Below are 21,875 nucleotides of genomic sequence, written 5' to 3'. Positions count from 1 at the left end.
GGCCCCCCCCCAAAACGAAACCAATTTTTTTTTTTTTTATGTGACATCGCAATAAAGGCAGACAATGAGCACACCACCATCTATTCCTCAAAAATCATTGGTTAAAGTGGTCAGAAATTGCTTCAGATCGCACCACAGAGCATCTAGAATCCAAAAAAATTTCGGGGCCCTTAAGCGGGCCCCGAACCCCACGCCGTAATTTTTTTGACCCACTTTTTGGGGGGACCAAAATTTTTTTTATTTGTTTTATGTGACATCGCAATAAAGGCAGGCAATGAGCACACCACCATCTTTTCCTCAAAAAACATTGGTAAAGTGGTCAGAAATTGCCTCAGATCGCACCACAGAGCATCTAGAATCCAAAAAATTTTCGGGGCCCTTAAGCGGGCCCCGAACCCCACGCCGTAATTTTTTTGACCCACTTTTTGGGGTACCAAAATTTTTTTGGGCCCCCCCAAAAATTGTGTCCTGGATCCGCCCTTGTGTGACCTGACTTGTTTTTAGACCAAATGACTTGTGACTGGACTTGTGACTGGACCTATAATGACTTGTGACTTGACTTGTGACTGGACCTAATGACTTGTGACTTGACTTGGACTTGCAAACAATGACTTGTGACTTGACTTGGACTTGCAAAAAATGACTTGCTGTCACCTCTGCTAAGCCTTCACTAAAGGGGCCAAGCTGAGTTTCAAATTAGCTTATATTGAAGCCTCATCTTCTTCCATTTGCAAATTAATAAAGAATATACGTTTCCTGGTGAACAATTTCGAAAGAAATTGGTTGTAATCAAGGGCGGATCAAGCGGGGGGGGGGGGAACGGGGGCCATACCCCCCCCCCCCGCCAAAAAAAACCCCCCATTTTTTTTAAAAAGTGCATTCGCAATAAAGGCAGGCACTGCGTACACCACCATCTTCCCCCCCCCCAAAAAAAAATGGTCAAAGTGGTCAGAAATTGCCGCAGATCGCACCACAGAGCATCTAGAATCCAATTTTTTTTCCGGGCCCTTAAGCGGGCCCTGAACCATGATAAGTGCCCGCTTTTAACAGTGTCCACATGGGTGCAATACACTGCCATTGACCCAATGATAAATGCCCCCACTTCAGAAAGTCAGGGAAAATACCCACAATTAACCCTCCAAGGTGTTCGAGACACACATCAAAATCAAAGCCTATTTTTATCATCTTCAAGTCTTCATCTTTTCAATTTTTGGGGGTCATCTAATGACTTTGGGGAGAAATTTCCATCCGAATATGATGACCCCTTAAATGTCTGAAGCCCATCGCCATTTTGAAAAACGGTGCCTACACGTAAATAGAGCGCTTTTAAGGCCCCAATTTCATACAAATTGTACAGAAATACAAGCTCACGTTTCAGTGCACGGCTTCCACCCTTTTTTTGTACGGACTCTCAAGTTCATGGCCCACAATATGCTCAAATACTAGGGAATTTGAGGGCATGCAAATCGTGATTCGGCCGGCGTAGGCAATTTCGGACCAATTTACCGGCCTGCACCTAGACTGTTTCCCGGCCCCATCTAAAGATATTTTTGAAGACCAAAGGACAATGGAGTCAGGGCACCAGACTAGCCCGCACCCTTTAAACAGTTGCAGCAGCTTTAATTATGTCTTTACATATAGGCCATGATAAGTTACCCAGAATGCCATCCCCACTTCCTTTGTAAGATTCTGTGAAGCTCATCAGCCCTTCGCTTCTCGGCCCAGCGCCCTATATAGGCTCTGTTTGCAGGGCGGGGGTATACAAGCGAAGCGCTATCGTACAGGATGTACATCGGTATCGTGAACATCGCCCCTAATGTAATGTGGTGTCCTGGTGCAATGTTGTTTTCGTCTACATTTAAATATTCGGGTTATTTTAAATATAAGGATGCAACTTGCTGTTCACATTATTTTTCACGAAAATAATGTTTGATAACAGGCTGATGAAGGACTGTTGGCAACAGCGAACGGAATATAGGCCTGATTTACAGTGTTAACAAACAAATCCTTAAAAAACAATTATCGTTTCATTTTCGGAGTTGGGAATCTGTATCTGTCCAAAGAATAGAAGTCGGGCGCGGATCCAGAGCGGGTCGAAACCCCCGCCCACCCCGCTCGACACACACAAAATATGTATAGGCTAACAATTACAATAATGATGAGATCGGATATAAACATCTAACGGGACTGACACCCCCCCCCCCCCCCCTCCCCGCCAAAATTCCTAGATCCGCCGCTGAACGCCCCAGATGCCTGTTTCAAAAAAGGCAACATAATAATAGTGTTTATTGTTGCGTAACGATAAGTACGTTTAGCACACGCATAGACCTACGACTAACGAGACTGCCGTATACAATTTTCCAAACAAATGAAAACAGTTGACTCATTATTGACCAAAATACCGACTTCTGTTCGTCCATGGAGCCAAAACAGATGCACACAGCAATGTTCCACGTTTCTCCGCCTATAGTTAAGACAAATTGATTTTGAGAAGAATTCTAAGGAAGCCTGATGGTCGAGTGGTTAGATTCGTCGTCCACGAATCGCGGAGTCCGCGGATCGAAACCCGTCGGTGTCTTTTGCTTTTCAACGCACGCGTTCTATTCAGTCATTATAAGATGTTTAATTTCCCGTCGTAAAATACCAACGGTACCTTAGCTTAATCGGTAAGCTCTGCGGCTGGTACTGTCCGTGAGTTCCAGGTTGGCGCCTTCGTACAGGTTCAGGGCATGTGGTCCACTCGAAGGATCAAGGCTTAGGGGCCGCCCTGTTCCTCCCTTAGCTCTTTGCTTTTACATGGTGCCTGGCCCTCCGGGGTTATATGGATGGACAGGGAAGGAAGTGTGTATTGGTCGGGGACGCCGAGACCCCGGAAGAGAACTAAGGGATTGGCTGGGGCATTGTTATGGCTCAGACCGATCCCTGAAAGCTTGACTAGCACATAACTTTTTGATTTTTTGTATCCTCTATCTTTTATACTTTGGTTTAGTTTGATATTTACAGCTGCTTGGCAGGTCTACGGGTAGTATTAAAATTGAAACAAACTGAGGTCTATGTCATAAATCAATGAATATTTAATAATTGACTATAATCAAAACGAAGCTTCGTTCGATCAATTTGACTACCATTGTTAATGGCGCAATTTATAAAGTTGACGTAAGAAACGCCGTATACAATATTATAACGGAAAAAATGAAGATGTACATTGTTATTATAATAATAATGAACATTTATATTGCGCCAAAATCCGCCTAAAAAAGACGCTCGATGCGCTTTACACGTTAAAAAAAAACAAATGAAAACAGTTGACTCATTATTGACCGAAATACCGACTTCTGTTCGTCCATGGAGCCAAAACAGATGCACACAGCAATGTTCCACGTTTCTCCGCCTTTAGTTAAGACAAATTGATTTTGAGAAGAATTCTAAGGAAGCCTGATGGCCGAGTGGTTAGATTCGTCGTCCACGAATCGCGGAGTCCGCGGATCGAAACCCATATAATTCGTTCAAAACATCCCGATTTTGTTCAACAAATTAACTTTATGCTTTTTGAAACATCCCTCTTGCAAAATAATGGAGTGTTCAGCTGGCGAGTAAGATGTAAACAACCCTTTTATGGAGATTGACGCGCGCGTATCATGTTCTGCGCGATGTCGCGCAGAACGCACCTGGCGCGTTGCGTTTAGAATAATATTTAGAACTATAAAATTCTGACTCCCTGGTAGTGTTGCGCATATAATGCCTACGTGAGAATTGTGAACGTTCAACCAATGAAACGATAAGAGGCACTGGATTTTTAGGAGTCCACATTTTATTGTGACACTGGAAAAGTGTTTAAAGCTAGAGTCCATCATTTGCAGCCATCCGAAAAGTAACTGGCGTAATTATTGTTGAAAAACATACTTGGTTGAAAGATAGTAAGGGAACTAAACTCCCTGTGAAATTATTCTTTCTGGGAAGCTGTCATTTTGAAGTAATCAACGAAAGAAGGCATTTCCAACGGTGATTCTTAAGAAGCACCGTAGGAAAATTTAAATTAGTAGTTCGTTTTGTTATTCAGCGCAGCGCGCACAAGTATTGGAACGACGCACACGCGCGCGCTGTTGTTATAATTCGTCGGATCAGTGCGCGACGTCGCGTATAGCTGCAATTCAAAACATGATTCAGTAACTTTTGATTTGAAATTGAGATCTTAGAATGCTGTTTTTCTCGGAATGTACAGCTGAAGCTTAGCTGAAATTTCATCAGGTTAGTTGCTCAGTATCCTTCATTAGATTTTGAACTCCTTTGTTGCTTCAAACGAACAAAATGCACAAATTACAAATGATGGACTATAGCTTTAAGACCAGCTTGCCATGTCTTTATCATCCGTTTAAGACCGGCCACGTGACGGGCTCTCGACCAATAGGAATGCGTAAACTGTCTTAGGTATTTATGAATGACAAATCAAATTTTTTTAATCGAAAATAGGGGTGGGTCAAAAAACTTCGGAAAAAAAATCCAAATTTAAAAACATTGAAAATTTTGAATGGCCCCTTATATGAAATATATAATATATGAAATACATTTCTTTGTTGTTGGGTTCTGCTTTTTTTTTGGACTCGCCCTGTATCAAGGGGATGACTGTTTGGTTGGGCAGATGTAGGAGCTCAGACGTTTGGCTAAAATTCAAGACAATTTTTAACACGATTTCTTTCAAACCAAGCAAGGAGGTATTTCACAGCAACTTTATTGTCTCTTCAGGTTTCTCCACAGACATTTCTGACAGTTTTGGGGCGAGTACTTTGTCAACATTTGCATAAATTGTAGCACAATTGTGACCTGAATAACTGAACACTCTCGACAGAAAATAGAAACTCGCCTCCCAAAAATAAAGCCTCAAAAACAAAAACGGCACGATACTCAACATTACTGCAGGACAAGAATTATTTGTATGAATAACATATGCAGATTTAAATTAATTCTGGTAACATTAACTGAACATTATTGCATATACATTTGTGACTCTTTGGTGCAATAAGTACATAAAACATTACACATTTCAGGTGAAAGTTATCACATGCTTACACGCTTTGATATTTTTGAGAATACTCCCTACACCAGAACTGGAAAACTGTCATCACCTTACCGTCTCCAACTAGCAGTTCACATGAAGACTACCCTCAGATTTTGCCTCGGGAAACTGAAAAGTCTGCAACATCTTAAACATTTGCAAATTGATATCAGGCATCTTCCAGCAAAAGTTTTGTCCTAATTTTTACTGTTGCCTTATCAAAGCACAAACTTTTGAAATAGCTGAGGTAGCTTCGCACAAGTCTGGTACCTGAACTTCCCCAAACTGATAATCTAATAATCCACACGCATTGATTTATACATTTTTTTAGACAGGTCTAACCTGCCTCTGTGAGCATTCATAAGCCGCATCCGAATTATATGGCTACGGCTTACAATTACACACGCGCCTAGGGAAGCGGCTGCAGCCACTTGCCATAGACCCGCGTGTTATTTCCTAGCCGTAGCCAAGCAATTCGGACGCGGACGCAACAACAACAGTCTCCAAGTATTGCACACCAAAACGTTCTTCTAAATTCCGAAAACTGAAACCTTGAAAATATTTTGCATCATTTTAATGTTGGCCTTCCACAGGTTGAACATCTACCTAACATTACACAGTTATAAAGTATGGCCGTGTTTGAATCGGGTTATTTATTACTCTACAGGTCTCGGTCTCAGCCACTGGGGCGAGATGAAGTACCCTTGACAATTATTCCTGTCTCAAACAAAGCTTAACTCGACTTTCCCACACAAATTTGTTTCATCACAGCAAACTGAAGCTAATCACAAAGCACACCCAACAAAACAATCATCAACAATGTGGCCTTTCATAATTACTGTTACAACCTGTGACATCTTGCGATAAAAGTATGATAAGATAATCAACGGAGACAGCTAAATGGTTGGGAAGTATTAATAGACATTCAAAACTTCATCAATAAATTACAAATTTCATAATACCTCACTCCCAAAAATAGACGTGCTGTTAAACTAGCACTATACATGTATTAAGTGCGAACTTGGTTTTGTCCCTGGATTAAATTTAACTGCGATCACACCTTACTCAATAGAATCTACTAGTCTGTCTAATACTATGCAGTTTTGTGACAATTTTGTGATATTTTTTTCAACACTTGTGTCCCACCCACATGCATAGAGATCTGCTTTAAAAACAACAATTGATACTGCAATGAACAAATGCCAGTAAACAGATGAAATATGTGAGGCAAGATTTCAGAAATGACATATTTAATTCAGACTCGCTATTAAACATCAGTAAAACTGCCAAAAATTCCGAAAGTCTGCTTTGCAAATTTTCGATCCTTGAAGAATTTCTCAGAATGTTTTTGAAATATATTTTTCTAACAAATAAAAAAGGCCCTCATTTTGCAGTTTATACGTTTCAGGTCACTCAAGTCAATATTTGGCAGCATCTTGAAACAATTTTTTTTTCTTGATGCTCAGTGAAATTAGTTCTGAGAAAATTTAACTCCTCAGCAAAAATTTACCGGAGAACATCTCAGATTCAATGTCTTGACAATTTGGCCTGTACAAAAGTTCCTACTGAGCAATTTTGTAACAAATGTGTACTATCAGCAAGTGCTGACAACGGAAAGCATATGTTGGACGGGACAAAATGTTACCAAAAAATCCCACAGAATAGCCACTTGCATTGTTTTTAAAAAGGTCTTCTAAACCTTTTGTCCGTGGTTACACGCCGGAAACCACCCAACCACCTTTACAAGGATTTGGGTGTGGTCAGATTTACTTCTTCAAGGCTTTGCTGAGGTTCTCGGAGATTGCGTTCAAGAAATCCATGGTGTTCAGATAGTGCTCTGGCTGGACGCTGTGGACAGAAAGACAGAATGGTGGGGAATTGAGAACAGAATCATAAGTTCTGAACAATAAAAAATAACACAGAATGAAAAAATACAGACACTTTTAACCCCTTAAGGACGGGGTGTAATGGGGACATTCCTCCACACATAGAGCAAGTGGCCAGCATGACTGCACAGCCTTTGTGTGGTAGCGGGACTGCACAAAAGCAGCAGCTGTGGAACTACCCACTAGCCATGTGCCACGGCATACCACAGCTGGCAACTGCATTCCAATGAGGATTAGCGGCCGCGGCCATGACCGCTTCCCGTACGCATGGGGTTAAGGAGGCTGTTCATGCTTGTTTAGTTTTCATGAAAAAAAAAGAAAAACTTTGTTTTGAATGACTACCTAAAAGATGTGATCTTTTTAAAAAGTTTCTGTGTGAAGAGCCCAATGCAAATGTATCCCAAAATCCAAATCCAAAAAAGCTAAATTTCTTTGTTCAAAAGCAACTGCAACTGCTTTTTTAACGCAATCAAGCACGCATTGCGCAGTGTTGAAAATGTTCCAAACACGCGCGCTTGTTGCTCGAAATGTGTTCGAAATACGACGCAGCTGATGCGCGTTATGCAAGTTGACGCTCAAAATGCTGATGCACGTGGATGGTTTGCAGGAAATGACGTCATTTGAATGACAGCTATACCACAATATAGAATCCTATAATTTGGATGCCTTTCTCATATACAAAATTATAGACAATTCTCTGATTCAAGACATCTGATGTAAGACAAAAAAATATGAAGTACAAAGTCTTTCTCAGAGAATAATCCTTTTTTTTTCAACAACATTTGTCGTGACTCACTCTCCAGAAAACTTTCTAGGAAGTGAGATCAGAAAAATACAAGTTGGCGTGGACATTCAGGAACTTCTGAAACCTCCTTCTTTGGTTTCCAGACCAATTTTCATAAAACTGAAGGATTCTTTGTAACGCAGGGTAACGCAAAGTAACCAATGAAAACGCCCATGCTCATGAAAAGACGTTTTCATCTGCCGCCCCAATTGAAATAAGACATTTTTAAAAATACTAATTGTGCTTATACAGCACTTTCCATCGTATCACCGATCTCAAAGCGCTTTACAATTATTGCCCCTTTCATCAGACCATGGGACCACGCGGCAGCCGATATCAGCACTCAATCGGTCCTCCACCCTCACAGGTACCCATTTATACCCTGGGTGGAGAGAGGCAATTGTAGCAAAGTGTCTTGCCCAAGGGCACAAACACCATGCTCCTGGTACGGTTTGAACCAGCATACCATGGTACATGAATCAAACACCGTAACCAGTGGACCATGACGTTCTACTGGAGCACCTGCATACCTGCGCCAAAAATGTTTGATTTTCAGACAGGCACTTTTGGGCAGCGTTCACTTGACTTACTTTTTGAGTCCATGGATGCACCCGGCCAAGTCCTTGGTCATCATGCCCGAGTCCACGGTGTCAATACAGACTTTCTCCAGAGTGGTGCAGAAACGAGCCAGCTCTGGGTTGTTATCCAGCTTGGCGCGGTGCTCCAGGCCTCGCGTCCACGCAAAGATACTGGCGATAGGGTTGGTGCTGGTCTGGTTACCCTAAAGTCAAAAACAAAAAGTGTTCAATTGAAAACAGAGCTCACCACTGAAGTCCCAACCCTGAACTAGAGACCAGTCTTCAAAATCAAATACATCTGAGGACAGGGAACAGCATATAATAATTGGTGGGTGGGTGGGAGGAGGGGGGGGGGGGGGGCTAATCATCGTCACTCGCAGCTAAGAAGGACGAGGCTACAACGTGGTCCAGCCGAAGGCATGTAAAGGCGCCTTAGGCTGACCGCCATACGACCCATGTCTGACCACGGAGAACAGCCAGAGATCAAAAGTGTTTGATTTTTGCTGAGGGAGGAAAACTGGAGAGCCCGGAGAAAAACCCTCGTGGCACAAGAATCAAGAAAAACTCTACTTATGGTCTGAGCCGGGAATTGAACCCCGGCCACAATGAAGAGAGGCAAGCGCTTTATGTATTAGCCACCCATGGATGGACTCAACTACAAAACTGTGATACAGATCCAGAAAAACAAAAATCATGCAAGCAGAGATGAGGTGTTATCTTAAAGATAATCAATCTTTGCTCTGCTAAAATTCCAGTCAATGGATTTCTCCGTACTGAGAAATCATGCGAAAATAGTCCTTTTGAACAAACACCTCACTTTGCACACCATTTGGTCTTAAACAAGTTTTGTTGTTATGAAATTTGCACACAGATTGATTATACATCACATATAAAACTGTTATAATTTGGAAGGGACATTCCTTATGCAAAATTTAAGACTCAAATTCATGCTCAATCAGAAGGAATTCCAGTAAGCACCAATGAGCAACTTAGTTCTTTACATTTGTATCACCTACATCAGTGTGCTAGGCCACGGGTACAAAGCCTGACGATGGTTCGAGGTGATTGAGAGTTTACTCTCGCATGGTGTCTGGCCTTCATTATCATTCAACAGATAAAAAGGAATCCTGAATTCCATGCAGGGTGCAAGGGCCCAAAAGGCCAGAAAATAAAAAAATATTCTCCCAAAAAACATTACTAATTTACAGAAACTTCATTCTTTCACAACAAGGGAAAACATTTTTTTTTTATGATTGTAGTTTAAGCGTTTTATTCCGTCATTTTTTTTGGGCAGTCGTTACCTTTTGGTGTTCTCTGTAGTGTCTGGTGACCGTTCCATGAGCCGCTTCCGCTTCGATGGTTTTGCCATCGGGGCAAATTAGCACACTAGTCATAAGACCCAAAGAACCATAGCCTAAACATAAATAAATAAAGACATCAAGAATATGATTACACAATGTAACCAGTTCTCAACAGATAAACTACTTTTAACCTTGACTTACTTGGCAAATTCAAATCTTCTGGAATCCTCCAAATTTCCACAGGTATCTATTGATACTCCTTGGTGGAGACAATAAATTGTGATAAAGTATCTCACTCAAGGACACACACCATCGATCGTGGACGTCCTATTGTCCCTCTTTTGTTTGTACGTCTTTGGGCGTCTTTTTAGGAAGACGCCCATAGGTTTTGTACACGACCCCAATCACGGACATATGCTGGGAATCGTGGACGATATTGTTCTCTTTTGTTCTCTGGTATTTTTCGTCCACGGTTTGAAAAGATGAACACGTACACGTTTGTTTATGGTGTCAATCGAGGATTTTCTTTTGCTCCTCTTCCTTTTTCCTTTGTTTGTACTCAACTTTTTCACAACAGCTCTCATTGGTTTTGTACACGTTTTCCAACCGAGGAATCCTCGATTCGGTTTCTGTCCTCGATTCATCGACGATGTTGCACATGTGTGTCCTCGATTTACACCATAAACACCTGCCCATCTTCGTAAACACCGGCAATCGTGGACCTCCATTGTCCCTAATCCTCATTCCTTTGTTTGTACTCAACAGCTCTCATTGGTTTTGTACACGAATTTCAATCGTGGACGTTCGGTCAATCGTGGACATATTGTTTGTGCCCTAACCCTTTTGTCCTAGGGCCACGATTGCCGGTGTTTACATACTCAGACAAGTGTATATTTGCCTGCAGTCTGGGACCCCCTATTGTCCCTCTTTTGCTTGCACTTTAAATTTTTAGGAAGACCTCCCATATGTTTTGTACACGATTCTAAATTGGGGACCTTTGGGAATTGGGGACCCTATTGTCCTCTATTGTTCAACGTCCCCTATTGAATGCAGAAACAAACTCACACATACACACACACACACACCCACACTTGTTTCACATGACTAGTGTGGACTTTCCATTGCTTTCGTGTAGTTAAGAAAAACCAGTGAAAAAAATCATTTTTCTCAAACTGTGAAAACTCTTTCAACCCAATTTTTTTTCTATGATTCCCTTTAGTGTTTCTCTTCATTCTGCTACAGATAAACCTAACCCAAAAATGCCTCTAAACCTGTTTTCCAGAAATGGGGAAACACTGTGTGGACGTGGGCAAGTCCACACAACGTCGGTGCTACCTACATTATGTGGACGTCTTTTGTTCGGAAGTCCACACTGCGTATGTAAGACAAGCTCACGTGTGTAAATGCCGGCAATCGTGGACGCCCCATTGTCCCTAATCCTCTTTCCTTTGTTTGTACTCTTTCCTTTGTTGGTACTTTTTAGCGACAGCTCTCATTGGTTTTGTACACGATTTGAGATCGTGGACGTTCGGTCAATCGTGGACGTATTGTTTGCGCCCCAATTCTTTTGTCCTACGTCCACGATTGCCGGTGTTTACACACGCACACACACACACTACAATCATCACTGTAGTTCAAAACAAGCATACTACCCCACATGACTTGGATAACATAACCACTGGACACCAGTGCCCTTCAACTCACCTTGGGCGACCACATCTGACTGGACGTCACCGTCGTAGTTCTTGCAGGCCCAGACGAACCCACCAGCCGACTTGAGGGCCTGCGCAACCATGTCATCAATCAGACGATGCTCGTACCAAATGCCTGCCTCCTGGAAGGTATTCTTATAGTCTTTCCTGTGGACAGAACGTAAAGCAAAAACTCACTTTACAATATTTCAAATTATCCAAGTGATAAATGGAAACCCCCGAATAGTGACTACAGTGATACACGCATACACCCGAGGCTACATAATCCGATTCTCGCATCTAATGCCACTGTCTCTAGGTCTCTAACAATTACAACTGCGTGGGAAAAAAAATACGAAAAAATATTCATGGCTGTAGCTCAGGAAATGTTTGTGAATTCCCTAACACTAACTTTATCGCCAAACTTCAAACAAAAACTTAAAGGGAATGTACAACATTTGCTTTTGCTGCAATTTTCAGAAATAAATGGATTTGGAGGATTGGTATGTTATAGAAAATATTGTTAAACTGACTTGTTTCACGTTTTGGGCTTGTAAATGCTGGAAAAACCAAGAAAACCTATCATGTTCTTGTAGTCTGGTTCCCTGACCCCACTTACGATGAAACGGAGCAATTAATACACTTTGGGGAATCGTAAGGTCGGAGAATCAGTCTAGCAGGATTGTACCCCTTCACAGGTGTGTAATCATTTGCAAAGAAAATCAGAATAACTAAATATGAAAAATTAGGAACAGTATTTAAAAAAAGGCCAGTTTTCTCCAACGCTGGTCGGCCGACCAGCGTTGGAAAAATACACTTTTTCTTGAAAATGTCAGCACACCAGGAGCCACGATTTTAAAGGATGTTTTAGACTATCAGTCCCTAACAATTCAGTGGGGTATTTCGTGATAATTTGATCATTTCGTTTTTTTGATGTTTGCAAATGTTGTATCTTCCCTTTAAAGGCATGTAGGATAATTTGCTTTTCATGCAGTTTGTTTCCAATAATAGCACCACTCAAAATCCGAAGAAGGGTTTTCAAAGTCTAAGCTGTTGAACTTTCAGCTCAGTGGATATTACAGTTTTCGAGAAAACAGTGACATACTTTCCACAACCTTTTGATCACAAAAATATGATTTTGTCAAAAACACTTTTTATTTCCAAAAATCAGACAACTGACTGATCGTTGGAAATCACCTACATTTCTTGGTTTGATGGAAACATTTCATTGGGTGTTTAGTTCCTATACGATATTTAACCCTAAGTCCCTAAGTATTTTTGCTAGGATGCAACCTCAATCCTGCAAATGTCCTCCAACTGCCTTCATGTTAACATTGCATACGGCCTCAATCCTCCAAGATCATCCGTTCCTTCTTGAATGTGGTCCATGGGGGGGGGGGGGGGGGGGGGGGGGTTCAAGTATAATCAAGGCCTAAATGTATGCACGGCTGAGCATAAACAACACAAGGTCTTGCCTAAGACCATGACACAGAGCATCCTCCAAATTCAGCCACACACTCTTGCCATATAGCCTCAATCCTGCCAAATCCTTTTTTTACAAAAAGGATTTTGAAGGATTTGGGAAGGTTAGGGTTAATCCAAGTAAGCATATTGGTAATAATTTGGTAGGTTACTTTGGGATAAATGCAAATGATCCTAGATGCCTTTAAAGGGAATGTACATCATTGGCTTTTGCTGTAATTGTCAGAAATGAACTATTTGAGGGGTAAGTATAATATATCAAATATTGTTACACTGACATGTTCGAAGTTTTGTGTTCGAAAATGCTGGAAAAAAACAAGAAAAACCAAAAATGTTCAAGAAGTCTGGTTCCCTGACTCCACTAAAAATGAAATGGATCAATTTATAGATGCCGGAAAATTGTAAGGTAAGGGAACCAGTCTAGCTGGTCTGCACTCGTTCATGAACATGTAACCAATAGCAAACAAAATTTGGACTGAAACAAAATGGTAAATTTGGAGCAGTAGTTGAAAAATAGTTAGGTTTTTCCAACGGTGGTCGGCCGACCACCGTTGGAAATTTATACAAAAATACCACTTTTCTTGAAAATGACTTCACACTAGGTGCAATAATTTTACAGGATGCTTTAGACTGTCATTTACCAACATCGTGGTAAGGTATTTCGTAAAAATTTGGTAGTTTTGTTTTTCGATGTTTGCAAATGTTGAATATTCCCTTTAAATGATCAAAGGTCTGGAGAAATGGGAAAAATGATTGCTTACTGGTAGATGGCCTCAAAGATGTCCTTGAAGCGTCCATCGTACTTTTTGAGGATGGTGTTCTTGGTGCTGAGGTAAAGCGGCCACCCCTTGGCGAGCGAATACTGGAAGCAGCTGTGGGCGAAGCCTTCGATGGACTGCACAATAATTGGAGTCAAGGGGGTAAGAAGTTGTCAGAATCCCTGAATTCACTCGAGGGCAATTTCTTGTGAGTACTGCCTGCTGCATTGTTTGAAAACTTTATTTCATATTTTCCAAAGAATAATGGTTTCTTCAATACCTGCTCTCTCACCCTGGTATTGGATCATTTGCATGTGCAAGATTTTTGAACACGTATGCAAATGAGGAACAGTCTGGTGCCTGGATATGCGTTACATTTGCGTTTGTTTTTGTATGCGGTGTCTGGGGTAAAAACAGAGTCAATTCGTCGCAGCGCGAACACGGCGTGAGTTATGAAAACACTATTTTTAAAATTAAACTGTTACGATCTTATCGAGACAACATGCAGTATCATATTTCATATTAATATGAGTAAATTGGAAAGGAAATTAGTATTTTCGAGAAGGCGTGAATGAATGATCGCGAAAACACGTACTGCACGTTGTGAATAATAGTACCAAGTACACGATAAAAATCCAATATTAGACAATTGCGGTATCAAATGATACAGGAAGAAAGTTTCCTATCCAGGGCTTACTATTGGAAACGAGGTTGGAAATAAAGTGAGCACTGGGGACGAGGTTGGTTCTGCATATATTGTGAATTTCAAAAAGCATCGAATCCAAAGTAAAAGTGGTTATTTGAATCCTCCAAGACCACACAGTGGTTTTTTTTTTTAAGAATATGTGACAGTTGGGGTTGATAAATTGATGGTTTAAACCTTAAATAACCAATGCGTGCTGTCTTTTTAAGGTATTATGTATTCCAAAGCAAATTTTAGAACCAGGTTTTTTTGGAGTAAATGGTTGCTAACCGATGAACTATGATTTTATCCTTTTTTGGGGATAAATATTAAACACTTTGGGTAGACTTGAGCCATACCTCATCATTATTGTACATGCCAAGTCCGCATCCGCCTCCTGTAAATTTGTAGACTTTGAAGACTTTCTTCTCACCACCACCGTCTGGGGTGAACACCAGGTCAAACGATCCGGGCTCGTCGGTCACAAAGTCTGTTGCTCGGTACTGCGGAAGCCAAAAAGAGAGGATTTAATAGTGTTTTTGAAAACCTGAATGTTGAAAATGCAGTAATGTACTACTATAATGAACACCACGAAAGGGGAGTCAGGTTGGTACAGCGGTTCTTTCCTCGCCTTCCAACTCTACGGCCCGGGTTCGATTCCTGCCCTGGTCCACATGTGGATTGGGTTTTCAGTCCCTGCCTGATTTCGTAGGTTTCCCTCAGAATATTTTTCTGGGATTTTCTTCCCACGTCTAAAACTGAAATGTCTTCTTCTTGTCTTCTCCCTGCAAGTTTCTTCAGGCTTGCTAGCTACAGTGCCTAGGGCGCTTTGGAGGACTCCTTGGTTTCATTACCAGAAATAAATAAATAAACAAGAACATTAACCCTAACCGAACTCAACCCATCAAAGTTCAACAGCAGGTTTTGTTTCAATCTGTTGGCATAGGTACAGTACCCCTAAACTGATGGTCTTTTACACTGGGGTTGGCATACCTGCAGAAACTAAGTCCAACAGTGTGTGTGTACAATTTCCCATGTGGGTGTTGGAATTTGCCAGAATGGGTATGGTTCCTAGTAAATTAGGCTGGGGAGTTAGGGTTAATAAATAAAGTGTTGTTTTCTACTGTGAGCAACGGCAACTTTCACAATTATTTAAATGGAAGGGAGACTGGGGGTTTCTCGCATTTGTTAATGTCAGAAATGTATCTGCCAATCACAGAAGCCTCACCTGGTCTCCAAAAGCGTGACGACCAATCACAATGGGGGCAGTCCATCCTGGGACCAGACGAGGGATGGTCTTGCACATGATTGGCTCGCGGAACACTGTGCCGCCCAGGATGTTTCTGATTGTTCCGTTCGGGCTCTTCCACATCTTCTTCAAGCCAAACTCTAAAATTTGAAGAACATGTGTACACCCAAAAGTTACACAAATATACTGGATGTCAAAAGTATTTTCAACGGGATCTTTGTAGTTTCCTGATCTTTACACATTTCCTCATTCAAAATGTTATGCAAGGTTTGAGAAAAGGGTTGTCTTTGTACACCATTGTTTTGGACTGCCCATCTTTATTATTCAAATGTAAAACTTCAGCAACAAGGGCAAGACAGCTCAGTTGGTTGAGCAGTGGGATGACAACCAGGAGGTCGCAGGTTCAAACCCCACTCCAATCAATTTTGTTCAACTGTAAACAATTACAGTCAGTTTCCCTTTGTGATTTATTTGTGATTTATTAGTTCTACTTTTTTTGGCCAAAGTGGACAATCAAAAGGCTTCGTTTCCCTACCTTCCACTCTCTCCTCGTCTGGCGTAATAGTGGCACACTTGATGCCCACGTTATACTTGAGGATGGCGTGGGCACAGTCAATGGTGACCTGATCATCAGTCAGGTCCCTGTGTGGCAAGCCCAGGTCGTAGTATTTGATGTCCAGCTTCAGATAGGGGAAGATCAGCTGTAAGCGAAGGAGAGAAATATGCACAATGAAGTTATGTCTATTGCCCGACTTAATTTAAAACCCTAACCCTGCTCAATCCAACAGGATCCAACTTTTTTACATTACCGTTGGATACTGTAGGATTTAGCAGGTTTGGAACATAATTGGATTCTGTTGGATTCAGCAGGCAACTGAAAACATTCATAGTTGCTTCTGTTGGGTGCTGGTAAATAATGCCAAGTTGGACTCTGTTGGATCAGCAGGTAACAATAATATGGCCATTTGGATTGTGTTACATTTGGTTGGATTCAACAAGCAACAGAAAAATAATGCACCGCTAGAGATTCTTTTGGATTGAGCAGGCAAGTCATTTTGCAATGTAAGTTACTCAGCAAAATTACCTGTTGGACTGTGTTAGATTGAGCAGGAAACTCATGAATAACTGTCAGACTCTGTTGGATTAAGCAGGGTAGTCCTGGGGAACCATTAGGGGGTTAGGGATGTATTGGACATGAGGGTAAAGTGCTAAAAACATTAGTCAGAGTGTAGACTAAATGTATCCCTATAACACAAAAGATGTACATCATTTTTGCAAGCTGGAAACCATGTCTGGAACTGGAACATGACAGACTCCAACATTTAAGTTGATGTTTTACTTGTTTATCAATCTTGAAATTCCCAACATAATCTGAAAATATGATGTTTAACTTACTTGAGTCACTTTGTCATTTTGGTTGCTCATTTTGAAAAAAAAAGATCAAGAACTGAATCTGTAGAAATGTGTTATTTCATTTGTAGCAGCTCACCTTAACTTCGTAACATAAAAAAAAAAACCGAGAGTGATCACAAATTTAAAAGACGGCTGCGTAGATGTGAATGTACATGTACAGCAAAGCATGTTTAATAGCCCAACTCAGAACTCCCATTAATTTTGCTCTTATCAGTATCACAGGAATAAAGCATAAAGGTGTTTGAAAAAAGGGGGACAATTTGCTCAGCACGCTAAAAAAATATTTGCTTCGGAAATATTTGTCATGCAAAAGCAAATTTGGTAAACAAATATGTGTTGCGCTGAGTAAGTTTTTTTATGCCGATCCAACATCTCCATGAAGTTGGTCCATGGAAAGCAAGGCACATTTACGATGTACTGTAAGTACACGGTAAATTGCCACAAGAGAAGTCATGACAGGAACATTAGATTCCAAATGTCTTCACTTTGCAGGCTGCACATGAAGTCAATGCGTGAAGCAATTCAATAAATAGGTCATAAGGGCACGGATAACAGCGGCACGTGGAATTCTTACCTGATATTATCACTAAGTCTACAGCAGTTACATTTTGAACCCAAGCTTTATTGACAGTAATCTGTCAGAGAGCAAATTTGTAATCTTTGCAGTTGTATTTACCAAGTACTTACTGAGTGGGCACTGTGACACAATCGTGACACAATCAAGCATACAGGGGTTGTATTTGGGAAAGAACCTTGTGCTTATTTGCCCCACCCCCCTTCCCTGGGTGGGAAAAATAATGGAGCGGCTTTTTCCATAGCAAAATTGCAGTTACTTCAAAATAATTCTGTAAATTATCCACTCAAAGGTAGTCTGGTTCCATCTGAGGATCCACAACTGCCCCTGGCAACACTCTTGCAATTCTGGATAGAAGTTAGTTTACCAGACAGAATTTGGAAAGAATTCTAGGAAATTTTTCATCCTGACGCCACTTTTTTTCATCATAGATTATCTCAATGACGGTCACTCATTGCAAATATGTTTTATACAAGGCATGAATCTGGGACTGAGAAACATTTCCAATTTTGTTAGAAAATACAAACTACCACTAATGCACTCACAGGTAATAATTCTCTCTTTACTTTTAAGAAAATTCTAATGTTTGCAATATCTTAAAGAGTCTTATCCACATCTGGATGACCTACCGTTTCTTTGATCTTCTCCCAGATGACCCGGGTCATCTCATCACCGTCGAGGTCAACCACCGGATTGGCTACTTCAATACGGCTTCCATTGGAATCTGGTGAACAAAAAAACCCCCCAAAACGACTATTAAAACCCTCCTACTATTTAAGAGGTCACAAACAGTCAAAATGTTTCTATCTCACGTCCTGGCATACTGTGTACAAACTAATGGGAGTCTTGACCAATACTGACCCGAGTAATAACCAGGCTGACAATGCATGTTGCCATAGGATAGGAGGATTTTAAATACACGTTTGAAAAGTCAAGCAATGTTTGAAATAGTGTGGCAAATGTTTATGATTAAGAATTCATCAAAACCAACCCCTGTGCAGTGAGACCTGGTTGCAGGCAGCAGGATCTAGAATATTGTTGACATCCCTTTTCTTTAAATCCAGTTTGGGCCTTTTTACTTCTTAAAGTTACATCAAAGTATACTCCATGAACAATAAAGGCACCAGGTTTTTCAATTCTCAGCAACTATGGCCACCTTATTTTGCAGCATCTTGCTTAAACTCTAAAATGTCTTGCTAAAACTTGGCACAGCCACACAGGGTCATGTTCTCCGTTAGCCCCATAATGTGGCCAGTTTACTGGACTGCCTCCGTAAACATAGGCCACACGTCCGCCATCTTGGAATCTGACTCGCCGAAATTTCTAGGAATAGGAATAGTCAGAATCTTTTGGTCTGGGAACCGGACTACCACTGGGCCTGCGGTGTGCGTCCTGCACGCGTGATTGACAGGTGAACGATCTGCGCGAGGGCATTGTTCAGTTGGACCATGGAGATAGCTCCACGGTTGGACCAAGTTGCCAAGAATGGTCCAGAAAATGTCGTAAATTACGCAGCAGCTGGGCAACTGACACTGGCAGCAGGTTCTAATTTTGTTATTAAGAGGGTAAGTGTATTTTTAAAGCATAAATGAACTGGGTTTAAAGTCGCAATGTGGAAATCACTTTCAAAATTTCGGCGAGTCAGATTCCAAGATGGCGGACGTGTGGCCTATGTTTACGGAGGCAGTCCAGTAAACTGGCCACATTATGGGGCTAGTTCTCTGTATGCCTTTTTAGTTTTTTGTATAAAAGATAACCCTGTCTTTTCCCCTCAAATATCCATACATTTTCTCACACAATTTCTATTTTTAAGTGGTGATACTGACAGTGTTAAGATGTTACCTATTCTTGGGTTCAAAATTTAGTTTTCCTTGTGTGTAACATTGCACTCTGCAGTATTCCTCCATGGCTATTTGCCAACGGGTCAAAGGTTAAATGAACTTCATCCTCATGTGCAGGACTAAATTAGTCAGTTTCCTATGAGTCAAATAGGCCGGTATCCCGTGAAGTCTAATGGGGAATTTCCCCATCTTCTATCTGGAGGTCAGGCAACCAGTTCAACAACTGGGACAGACATAATTAGATCTTAGGCCAAGCGCCCTGCCTTTTTGAAAAAAAGGAAGTGGGAGGCCCTTTTTTCCCCCCTCCAAACTGGACGTCCGACCAGGCTATTTTTCAAGATGGCCACCAGGCTTTTTTTTAAATGGCTGCCATTGGACTCAGGAAATGACATACCAGCTTTATATGGGCTAGATGCAACAGACAAGGAGGCCAAAATGATGTAACTGCTGAAAAATTATCATTTTTTTTTTCGGTTTAAACAAAAAGAAAAAAGGAGGCGGCCCCCAAAAAGGAAGCAGGCGGGGACGCTAAACACGTTTTTTTTTATTTGGCCTTATGTTAAGGGACTTTCAATAAACAGTATTTGAGTGCCCCACCTTTTTGGGATAGCTGTGAGAGATTTTTTTCTGTACTTTTTTGGAAGGCATACCATAATGATGAGGGCACTGAGTGCAGGGTGATATACTGAGATTTTGTTCATGGCCTGCCTTGTTTTATTTTCAGGTCCCAAAACATCATGGTAAACCTGTTATTTGTATACAAAATTGGCAGTGGATATTTAGCCGGATCTGGCTATCTTTCAGTAAACAATATTTTTGCTGGATAGGCACTGAACATGCGCAGTGACTGTTATTTTTTGGGACTTAGACACTTTTACCGTGACAAACCTTCGTCTGGTTCCATGCCAACATTGTCATTGTGACTTTGTATTCATCAAACCATTGAACAATTTTGGACTTTACTTCCCTTAAAAAAAAGGGCCACGAATCAGAAAAATGGAGCAACTATAGAATGCAGGGCCACGCCGGAAAAGGTTTTTTTTTGTAGTTGGATGCGATGTGAGGAGTGGGGTCATTGAGTAGAATGGCACTCTTTTGTCTTAGTTTTGAGAACGAAGAACGAAACTTTGGTATATGAGACTTCTCCTATGCGTACGCGGGTCGGGTGTACGGTATGAACGTAGATGTAGAAAAAAATAGAGGGCGGTATAAAGAGCGAATGAGCATGAAGTAAAATGTAATCAATAGAGGGCGCTATAGAGAGTGAATTTTTGACAATACGTAGTATACTATATATACCGAGTGAGACGGCTTGGGATGTCTTGGATGCGGGATGGATGAGCATGAAGTCATCAATAGAGGGCGCTTTATTTACCCCAGGACCCTCTACTGTATTTACCAGTACCCTATAGGACCCACAACTTCATTTCCCTATTTAAAACCAACCCCAACCTACCCACTCATTCCGTCTTAGATGCGTGGATGCTAGGATGCGCGGTGGGCATGAAGAAAATTTTAATCAATAGAGGGCGCTATAGAAATGCGCGGATGGCATGAAAATAATTTCATGGCGCTTTATTGGATGCGCGGATGCGAAGTAGGCATGAAGTAAATTTTAATCAATAGAGGGCGCTATAGAAAACCGACTGCGCATCCATGCAGCCATGGATGCGGATATAGATTGGAGTAGTGGCCCTGTATTCTATGACTATAGTTGTGCCAGAAAAATAAGTTGAAATACCTACTCTGCAATTAAATGTAGGATTCAATTTTAAACAATTGAAATAGACAATTTTAAATTTAATTTTTAATGTTTGGGACACAAAATATCAAGTTAGGCCCCTACTTCAATAAAAAAAACCCTGACATGTAATTTTTTATTTTTAGGTTGGAAAAATAGGCCTAGGGCCTAACTTGAAAAACCACAGATCGGACAAAAACAGTTACTTTAGTTTATACCATGCATCTTGATGGAGGAATTCCTCCATGAATAAACCGACTAAAACTCTTAGTCTTACGCTTAAGTTAAATTACACATTAATACCATAAAATATACAAATATTAACATAGTAAGTATACTCTATGTTATTCATTGATCCCCTCAACTTTCCTGCCCCCCCCCCCCCCCCCCCCCCCCCCCCCCCCCCCCGGTACCGCGGTTCGGGCACTTCGGGCACAAACGATCAGCCATGGCAAGCATGCATAATTAACACATTCCCAAACCGAACACATGCAATTTGAAGACAAACAAATTCATCGAAAATACCAACTGAAAACGGAACTCACATTGCCGCGTTTGGTTGAAATTCGCCATTCCCAAAACGCCACATTTTGGTGACTCCAGGCGACCCAGACTTGCCAAAGATCGGCATATTTTGGCGACAGATCCTGCCATTTTTTTCCCGCGAGTTGTCACGTTTTAATCCCGCAACACGAAAAAGAACATGTGCACCCGGCTTTTCTTGATTATTGACCTTTTATCTAGTTGGTTCCCGCGCCCTTATCGGTTCCTATCGTCATAGTGAAAGTTCGAAGGTCGGTTACCAGTTTCTGTTTGCCCACGTACACCATGTGGTATGAACT

General features: G+C 41.3%; 1 protein-coding gene across 1 annotated transcript; it reads right to left on the bottom strand.

Moving 5' to 3' along the window:
• Positions 1–4,689: 4,689 nt before the first annotated feature.
• Positions 4,690–21,781, bottom strand: LOC119729808 (isocitrate dehydrogenase [NADP], mitochondrial-like). The gene is made up of 10 exons (XM_038202592.1): positions 21,579–21,781; positions 18,081–18,175; positions 16,000–16,165; positions 15,444–15,604; positions 14,575–14,718; positions 13,537–13,670; positions 11,307–11,461; positions 9,603–9,715; positions 8,314–8,504; positions 4,690–6,901 (listed from the first exon to the last, which is right to left on the bottom strand). The coding sequence occupies exons 1-10, from the start codon at positions 21,685–21,687 to the stop codon at positions 6,820–6,822; spliced, it is 1,350 nt and encodes a 449-aa protein (XP_038058520.1). The 5' UTR covers positions 21,688–21,781; the 3' UTR covers positions 4,690–6,819.
• Between the last annotated feature and the right edge of the window lie 94 nt (positions 21,782–21,875).

Source organism: Patiria miniata, unplaced genomic scaffold (assembly GCF_015706575.1).
Source record: "Patiria miniata isolate m_02_andy unplaced genomic scaffold, ASM1570657v1 HiC_scaffold_21, whole genome shotgun sequence".
Lineage (NCBI taxonomy): Eukaryota > Metazoa > Echinodermata > Asteroidea > Valvatida > Asterinidae > Patiria > Patiria miniata.
Note: the sequence above shows the minus strand (reverse complement) of the source record. Positions and strands in the feature narration are given on the sequence as shown.